The 9,904-nt window shown below is 34.7% G+C and overlaps 1 protein-coding gene across 1 annotated transcript; it reads right to left on the bottom strand.

Annotated features, from left to right (window-relative positions):
• Positions 1 to 965: 965 nt before the first annotated feature.
• Positions 966 to 3,240, bottom strand: LOC127725229 (uncharacterized). The gene is made up of 2 exons (XM_052232088.1): positions 3,169 to 3,240; positions 966 to 2,781 (listed from the first exon to the last, which is right to left on the bottom strand). Exon 2 carries the CDS (start codon positions 2,723 to 2,725, stop codon positions 1,247 to 1,249), a length of 1,479 nt encoding a protein of 492 aa, XP_052088048.1. The 5' UTR covers positions 2,726 to 2,781; positions 3,169 to 3,240; the 3' UTR covers positions 966 to 1,246.
• Between the last annotated feature and the right edge of the window lie 6,664 nt (positions 3,241 to 9,904).

Below are 9,904 nucleotides of genomic sequence, written 5' to 3'. Positions count from 1 at the left end.
ATCGAAAGTATTGAAGAGTCAAGGAATAGTGACCTTTTTTTCATCAGGTTCCAGTAATGGACCAGTAATTCATCAATAATGCAGTTATGGTCATGAAACAATTTTTATTTACTATAAGTCATGGACAAGTAAATTTTGGCTCAAAATGGTCTACATATATTTCTCTTTCAACAAAAGTTTCATTTCTGCAAATTTGTTGGTTAGTTTAAGTTAACAACGACATCAAAATCACTATTTTTTGTCAGGTAAGGGCTATTTTACATACGTTCTAAATTGGAGTGGGTTAATTGGTGGTCTAACACCTAAACACACAAAGCTGTGTCCCTTTTTGTGTTGCCCATGTACACTTTAGTTAAATCACCTCATTACTTCATGAACACAAATTTTGATAGTTTAAATTCGGTTGTTGAACTTAAAACATCGGAGAAGCGTTTGCTTCTCTCTACAATGTTATTAACTGCGATGCAACATTAACAAATAATTGATATACACCATTAGGGTCCATTTGTCTTTAATTTGTTTAATTTGTTTTATTATAGATCTTTTTCGAGTTATGGAGACTTTTTGCATGTTTTGTATTGTTTTGTTTATGATAATATGTTGCCGTCAAGTATTTGTATTTAAGAGGAGAGTTGGTACCGCACAAATTAGTCTAACACCGCAGCAAATAGTGGCTGTCCCAAGCCAGGATCTATCCTTGTCTTCGTTATATTTGCTTGAAGATTGTTGTTTAACGGTAAATGCTTTTGACAGGATTGTAGACATTTCCTTTTTGTCCTTTTTAATATGAGAGTGTATAAATGTTATACTTAAACGTAATCATTTTCAGTGTAAAAGTTTGTCATCAACTTTATTATTATTCAATGTATTGGATACCTGTGTCATCTGCAGGTTGGAGACGTTCCCCAATTGTTGTGATGTAATCACTATCGAAGGCTCAAAATACACAGAAAGACGAGCAGCAATCGAAGCTTATGTAAATTTATACATTTGTGTAACATGATGTGTTATAACAAATTGGTTTTGTTTGCTTGTGGACATGAAGGATAAAAAGATCGTATAATATAATGTTTCTCCGTAGTTATATTATAGGAATTTTTGGAACTAATTCTATCTTCTCCTTTACATATAATTATGTAGTTGTGGTTAAAATTGTCAACCTTTCAAGTTGTTTCCTCCATATATTTTTACATTTTGAATATTTGATGATAACATGATTGCTGCATATCTTGTAATTTCAACATGTTCAAATAGCTCCAATATACCAATCCTGAATATCCTTGAAGTCATCTGAAGTGCAGATATCGTGTATGTATTTCTTTCTTTCTTGGCAGACTTGTTCAGCTGCCGAAGTTTCATCCTGCTCTCTCCCTTCAATCAAATCAATAAAAATTGTATTAAGTCTGCTGAGATAAGAGAGTGTGTCGAGTTCCCAATTTCCCGTACATGTACTCTCCTTTTTATTTATGCCAATAAAAAGACCAGTAAATTCTCCAGATTTCACCATTTCTTCGACTTCTAATAGGATGGAAATAAAACAGTTGCCTAGACCGCACGTGCTTCTGTTACATGATATGATATGCCTTAAAATAGCAGTTTTTATAGTGTATGAGGTACACATTTCGGTAAATTTAAAAGAACGCGCGGAGCTTTCCATGTAAGATGCGTTCGGTATATGATCTTGGTCAGCGTCAAGGGGTTTTCCCTCTTTTAACATTTTGAGAATTCTTGAACACATTTTGTGTATATCGTCTGCTTCTCTGATCACTTCCGTTTCTACATGGGACAATGACAGCCTCCAATGATCATCATCTCGCAACACAAGTCTCATAAAACAATTATCCTTACCAATAATTCCTGAAATTTTTTTCAGGGCATCAACGTTAACGAATGTTCTGTTAAAATTTAAGTAATCTGAGTCTAGGCGAAAACTGGGCGTGATATCTATTGATATCCCTACAGCCTCTGTGTCTCTCTTCGGTATCCATAGAGTATAAAAAGGCAAAAACGAATCATCAAGTGTGTTGGCCAAAATGTTGACTAAATCCGGCATTATTTTCATTGTTCCTGTAGATCGAGTGACTATCATTCCATCTTCAATGAAAGAAATAACTACCTTCTTAAAAAGCGAGGTAAATAGTTTTGAAAATTTCTTATTCATTATGACTCCTGTCGGACCACATTTACTTGCACTTTCTTGTCTGTTTGAAGCATTCATGCAAACGTCGGGACAAAATATAGCGACGGTTGGATCTGGCGTTCCAACAACTCGAACGTTCACCCGGGAACTGTCCTCTTTCCAGCAATCAATCTGTACTTCCTCTTTGGTCTTTGTTGAAAAATACGAAGATAATGAGCTTATGTCAACAACAAAGTCAAATTCATCAGGAATACGAATTTTAGTACCATCGAAGTAACCACCAGCCTTTATCAGTCTGAGGTCTCGACAAGTGTTGTCATACACACCCATTTTATCAAGTATGGTTTGCACTATTTCTGTAACTGATGTTTCTATGTCCTCTACTTCGTTTTGTCTTTTCTTATCGAAATGTGTTTTATTTTCGAGTTTAACGAGTACAGCAGAAAGATGTGTGAGATCGACATGGTTTTTTGCGATACATTGGCGTAGATCATCCCATGATGCCTGATATAAAGACACAGATTTCTTGTACGAATCTGTTTGTTGAATAGATGCTCCGATCATCTCGGAGCATGGTGTTTCCATGACAGTAGTAGTATATTAATACATCACAGCTTATCTTTTAACATGTTTAATGGTATCTGAAATAAGAGAAGAAATGTTCAAGTGCTTCACCCAAACTTAATGATTGATTTTCCACAAGAAATGTTAATCTTTACAATTTTTAAATATATATATATTTGAAATTTTTACGATATGAATTGTATTCAAGTAATGTTAATTAAACAGATGTACAGGTAAAAACTAAGTTCATGTGAAACCGGTGTACATTACACTAAATTAAATGTAAACAAAGATTTGTATAATCTCACTGTACAAATCCTTGATGTAAACAGATGCAGATTATGACATGTTTTGTGGACGCGGCTTTAGACATGTTAAATGTTTGTAAATACCTCAAATCTCCACTGTGGTTCTAAATAGTGATTTGTCAATAAACAGTAATGCATCACACATATCATACTCACCTCATACAGTATGCGACTGATTAATTTCCTCATAACACATGTAATAAGTTAGTGTAGTGTATATAAATAGGTTACCGGAGATTTATTAAACATGTTAAAACCAAGAGTCGACTGCCTGAAATGGAGTTTGTATAGATGATAGCTAAGACGAGTTATACAAAGACAGCTGTTCAGTCATTACATTTTATAAACAATCGACGTGTTTTCGCCTCCAACGAAGTCACTGACAATAGACAAGTACAATAGTTTGGACGTTAGGTCCCCGCGACAACCTATGGTTGCGAAAGGAAAATTAGAACATACTCACCCCTTCTCGTCCAATGAAAAGTCAGTTTTTTCCCTTCTAATTTTCATAGTACATGGCTTTCCATGCACTATAAAATGCTATACATGAATGACTTTTCATTGTAGATTAATTATGAAAGTGAACTCTTAATAACTTTACTAACGAAGTGTACAATCCCCTGAGGCATTTTCCTTGGGAAAATAGCCTACTGATTAAAGATGAAAGAGAAAAGAATTTTAAAAAACATTTTGAACATTGCAAATCTTTATATTAATGGTACATATATATAACAAACAAAAAATAAAATGGGGCAAAGATGTAGGTAAAATTATCTTTTATACAAATTTTATACCAGACATTCGAGTCGATTATTTTTTTCAAGAAAACAATGTCAGACTGCTGATATATAAAGCAAAGGATTTTTTTGAGAAAAAAAAAACCCACAATACATGTACATTCATTAATAAAAAGTAAGCATCTGATGTTGAATGGTCGTATTTCAAATATTTATAGAGTAAGTTTTATAATTATCAAAAAATATTCGAATTTCATAAATTGGATTGATATAACATTGTGTGCTCAATAAAATCAAGAAATTTAAGGTATAAAAGTATTAAATTTTTACCTGAAGCAGAAGAAAAACTCAAATGTTTGAACAATTTATCCTTTTTGTCCTCACAAACTATGTCAGTGCTATTTCATTCCATCCATTGTAATGGTCATTACTTACCTATGTTATATACTCACTTCATTATAAAAAGTTAATTCTTATTTAGTTTTGAATATTACAATGGGAAAGGATAATTTTGTAAGGTCACTCGAAAGTGTGAATATGTTCTAAATTGGTCAGACAATACTTGGTCATGTTTTATGAAGATTTAAAGCCCTCGGCTACGCCTTGGGCTTTAAATCTTCATAAAACATGACCAAGTATTGTCTAACCTTTACATATCACAATTTTCTGAGTAATCTTAATTGTCGATGGGATCAATCGTTTAACCTTTAAACTACTACAGCAATTCAATCAGTGGCGTAGCTAGGACATTTTGAAGTGAACCCCCGGATCTTCATGATCAAAGTGGTCCACAACCAACTTTGAACATGCTCAAAACATTCGAAGTGCAGTCGTGGCCAAAACTAGTCGTAGTAAAAGCGTAGGAAGGTCGTAGTAAGGACGTAGTAATATCGAGATTGGCGTAGAAGCATCGTATTGGAAATCGTGGTGCAATCGGGAAGCAATTAAAAAGATTTCGCTGCGACCTTCCTACGATTTCACTACGACTATCCCGATTTCACTACGTCTTTATTACGCTTCTACTACGATATTGATACGATGATACTACTACGAGGAAGACAAAGGTACGCTGCTACTACGCGCTTGCGGTCCTTAGTACACCCTTAGTATGATACTGCTACGTCCTAGCCACGATAATTGTACGACCTCATCCTGTTGAAAAATAAAGCGGATGCAATAACTTTTACCTGTAAATCAACCATGGACACACATGAGCAAAACCTCAGCAAACCTACTTCTGCAATCTCTAATTCAGCTGCTCTGAATCGATTTGGCTGATCAGGCTACACTTTTAGTTATAAGAAGAAGGAGAAGACAAACTAAACAGCGTAGGTCTTGTTGGGTGCGTCCTTGGCTTTTAGTTGAAAGAATACTCCAGTTTTGGCATTGCGACCGACTTATGAAAGAATTAAGGATGGAGGATCAACAGTCATTCTTAATTTTTTAAAGGATGCCTCCAGAAACGATTGATGAACTTTTGAACAGATTAAGTCCTAGAATTCAGAAGATATACACCCGTTTCGAAAAGGCACTAAATCTCGGTCTGAAATTTGCTATTACCATAAGGCACTTAGCTTTTGTGATAGGTATCCAACCCTTCAGTACGATTTCAGAGTCGAGCGCAATACTATAAGTACTTTTCTTCCTGAGGTTTGACACACAATTGTTTGGTCATATCCTGTCCAACAGAACCAAATGAATGTCGAGCTATTGCCGAAGAATTTCAGAGAAGATGTAACGTGCCACACGCTTGTCGCGCGCTCGATGGAAAGTATGTTGCTATTAGAAGCCCGCCTTAAAGTGGATCCTTGTTTCATAGATAAAAGAATATGTGGTATGAGTGCCAATGAGACAACTCTCCATCCAAGTCACAATTTATAAAAGTAAACCATTATAGGTCAAAGTACGGTCTTCAACACGGAGCATTGGCTCACACCGCACAGCAAGCTATATAGGGCCCCAAAAAATTACTAGTGTAAAACCATTCATAGGTCCTTGCATTTGTGGATGTAGACTACACATTTTAAGGATAGATGTAGGAGGATATGGTTCCATGTCGGACACCCAGATTTACAACGTGTCAGGATCAAAGGAGTGTTTGGAAGGTAATACTATTGGATTTCCAGAGTCAGGTTTGGCATGCCACAAAACCAGGTTCAACCCACCATTTTTTTTCTTAAAATGTCCTGTACCAAGTCAGGAAAATGGCCATTGTTATATTATAGCTCGTTTCTGTGTGTGTTACATTTTAATGTTGTGTTTTTGTTGTGTCGTTGTTCTCTTATAATTGATGCGTTTCCCTCGGTTTTGGTTTGTAACCCGGATTTGTTTTCGTCTCTGTCGATTTATGAGTTTCGAACAGCGGTATACTACTGGTGCCTTTATTTATCAGATCCCTTACCTAATGACGACCTGAACATGCCATACATCATCTTGGATGACAACGCATTTGGTTTAGAACTTATTTGATGAAGCCATATTCTAGAGCGCAGTGACAACGTAGTAGAGTCGTGGTTCGATCCAAGTAGAATCGTACTTAGATCGTAATGCGATCGGGACGGTCTTGTTAGAAGCGTACAGAGATCGTGTAAGTCGTGGTAAGGTCTTATTAGACGTAGCAAGAGCGTGACAAGGTCGTAACTAGAACGTGTTACTATCGTAGCGGAGTCGTAGCAGTATCTTATCAGGATCATAGCAAGGTCGTGGTATGAAAGTGAAAACTATGAAATATTGAATATTCAAGCCTACCATACCACTATCTCACCGCGATCTTATTCTTTTATAGATCGTAGCAGTCTCCATGGTCTTGGTCTAGTGTGACGGGGGCTTAAGAGTCTGTTGGTTTTTTTTTTTTAATTTTTCATGTTTAATCTATTCATTGCTATCCACCAGAGTTTAAATGAAGTATTAATGAGCAACTATATGAGGAAGTATTTTGATACGTTTCCAGATAAAACTTGCCAGAATGGCTTTGAGTGGGATCCCGTATATGGGAACGATTCACAATGCGGGGTACTAGCTCTTTTTTCACACACAAGTCGGCAGTTCAATACAATAAATATAAACAAATTGGTCAAGTCCAAATTCATTTAATAAAGTCCAAATATAAAATATCAGTGTTACAAATTAGTTATTTTAAACCAAAAACAATAAATATGATTGCGATGGAAAATCCGAACGCAGTTCATGTGCTCTCGTTGGCATATCCAAACGGAGTCCTTTAATAAAAATTTATCTTTCTTTAAATACAAAATATCGTTGCTAACAACAAAGTTAGTAACGGTCATTTTGTCAACAGAAATTAGATAACAGATTGATTCCGTTTATCAAAGAGAAATTATTTACACGCTTGTGTATTGAATTAAACATAATTGATCAAATAGAAATATTGAATAACCGTAAGATTTAAGTTCAATCTTGACCATAAGTATTGACAAATATAAATTTATAATCTAAACTGTTTCAGGTGTAATCAAATATTTCGGACATTTAAATTCATTATGAATTTCGAGATCATTAATATTGAATAAATTAAATATGCCTGGTGCATACGAAATGTACACGTTAATAAACTGTTATAGAAATCAACATAATTAGACAGTTTGAAATATAAAATTAAGTACAAAAATAATGTATGACAACTATATGCCATCGTATGAGAAAAAACCCATACCGTATGTATGGTATAGTCAGCTACAAAAGTCGCCGACATGACAAATGTGAATAATTCAAGCGAAATAGCTAAGGGGTTAATTTAGAACAAAACAATTTACTGAAAACGATTATGACAGACATGAACCACCGACAACTACTGTATCAAAAAGTAAAACAACAAAAATACCGAACTCCAAGGACAATTCAAAACGGAAAGTCCCTTAATAAAAGCCACGGCAATTAATACAACAAATTGTTGATTTGGAATCTATAATGGTCAATGGTTTTAGAGAAAAAAAATCCAAACCAGTTACTGTAAAATATGTATAAAAGGAAACATGGGGTTAGACAATCAATTGACAAAAATGCAAAAAAATCAAAATAGAGAAATAATTACCAGGCTCATGTGCTTTTAACCAGTTCTGTTGATTAATTAAGATAAAAATATTTATCTCCAAAATGCATGTGCATGCCCGGGCGTTTTAACGTAAACATAGCTACGCACCTGGTAACCTAGCGAAATATTTGTTATTAAGAAACCCAATTGATCTTTCCAGATAGGTTCTGATATATTCATATTTATATATACGGCATGGTCAGTCTTCCAAGAAGTAACCTTCATCTGATGACAAATGGTCAGTGTCTTGTAGTTGTATCGCATAACCAGATGCTGGAAATTATGCAAATGTACACGCAGATGCCAGGAATGCTGCAATAGTCCCCAACACAGACAAGAACTTAAATGCTGTTCGTTCTGAAAGTGTCACAAGTTGTTAGGATTTCATACAAAAAAAAAACTGATTTAGGAATTCGTTTTTCTTTTGAAGCCCGGAAGTACTGGTAGCAATAGCAATGCAATTGTTGACTTTAATAAAAGTTCCATTCTCATGACTGTACTTCTTCAATAGATGAATGGGAATGAGTGCCAAGTTTTCAGACGCAAATACCTATTCTGGAGGAAAAAAATGTGTATGTCATATACATATTTCTCTTTATACTGGAAAGTATTTTTTTACATACTAGCTCAAATGTCGGACTCTGCAGTAAAATATATCATCCATTACGGACAGAATTATCTGACTTCAAGGCAACAACTCTTTGCTCTGACCCTGAAATGTGAAAGTACATCAAGAAACAATTCTAAAGACTTTGGTTTGATTGCCTAATCTCTTGAACCATTAACCTCTGACATGTTAGGCGAGAACATTACCACAAGGTCATAGAGGGCGTGTTCCTTCGTGGTGATTTCTGCTTTTATGATGGCTTCTCTATTCGAATTTGTTTTGTTAAGTAGAAAAGTGCATCATATATATAAAGAATAACACAAATTACCAAAAATATTACAGTACCACCTTAAAAACAGATATCATTTTCTGGTTTGAATTGGTTCACATTTTTCAGGTCAGGGCCTTTTATAGCCGACTATATAGTATGGGTTTTTCTTATTGTTGAAGGACATACAGTGGCCTAGTATTGCGTACTATCACTTCATTTTAACTCTGGTGGATAGTTGTCTAATCAGCAATCATACCAGATCTCCTCGTTTTTATATAAAAACAAAGAAAAACAACAAGGACCAACACATTGTCCAGATATCCTGACTAAGTTAGTAAAACATACTTTTGGAGTAAGATATAACACATTCTAATGCAATTCGTTTAGAACGATAATTTTCATTGAACGTTGACAAATATTTTGAAGGGTTAGATTCCACGTTCTACCAGTCCATAACTAAGGAAAGCCACAATTTTGAATTCCGAATTTTTTTGGTATGTAATTTCTCAAGAAATAAACAAAAAAGTCAAATATTGTGCCTCAAAATCTTGTTTTTGTGAATATTTAAACCATTTAGAAGTATACAAAAAGTAAAAATACGTCTAGTTTTTATGTTTGACATCGGGAGTATACTAGTATCTATGACGTCACATTGTTTTGATGCCAAAGACAATGTAAATAAAGGCAACAGTAGAATACCGGTGTTCAAAAGTCATAAATCGATTGAGAGAAAACAAATCCGGGTTACAAACCAAAACCGAGGGAAACACATCAACTATAAGAGGAAAACAAAGGAACAACAGGAACACCAAAGTGCAACAAAAACAAACACCAACACACATAGAAACAAACTATTTGATAACAACTGCCATATTCCTGACTTGGTACAGAACATTTTAAGAAAAAATGTGATGGGTTGAAGTTGAACCTGGTTTCATGGCATGCCAAACCTCCCGCTTTATGACAATGTTATAACAGTTTCGCTGACTATTTCATTTATGGCATTTATAAGACAAAATATTTACTAAAATGGAATTTATTTTAGTATGTGGCATTAGAACGGGGATAACTGTATATCCATTTGCAACAGTAAAATCTACGTATTACAAAGACCAAACTTAAAATACAATACAGTTATCTCCTAATTATTTTGGAACATTCTGAATGTGAATGGTTAAAAATTTGCATTAAATGTGAATGGTCAAAACTTGTAAATAATGATTTAG

Source organism: Mytilus californianus, unplaced genomic scaffold (genome assembly GCF_021869535.1).
Source record: "Mytilus californianus isolate M0D057914Y unplaced genomic scaffold, xbMytCali1.0.p SCAF_15, whole genome shotgun sequence".
Taxonomy (NCBI): Eukaryota; Metazoa; Mollusca; class Bivalvia; order Mytilida; family Mytilidae; genus Mytilus; species Mytilus californianus.
The sequence above is the reverse complement of the archived record's forward strand: the minus strand, read 5'-3'. Positions and strand labels throughout refer to the sequence as shown.

Coding starts and splice junctions, on each gene's coding strand:
- LOC127725229 (XM_052232088.1), bottom strand. CDS start 2,725: ATGGAAACACCATGCTCCGAGATGATCGGAGCATCTATTCAACAAACA.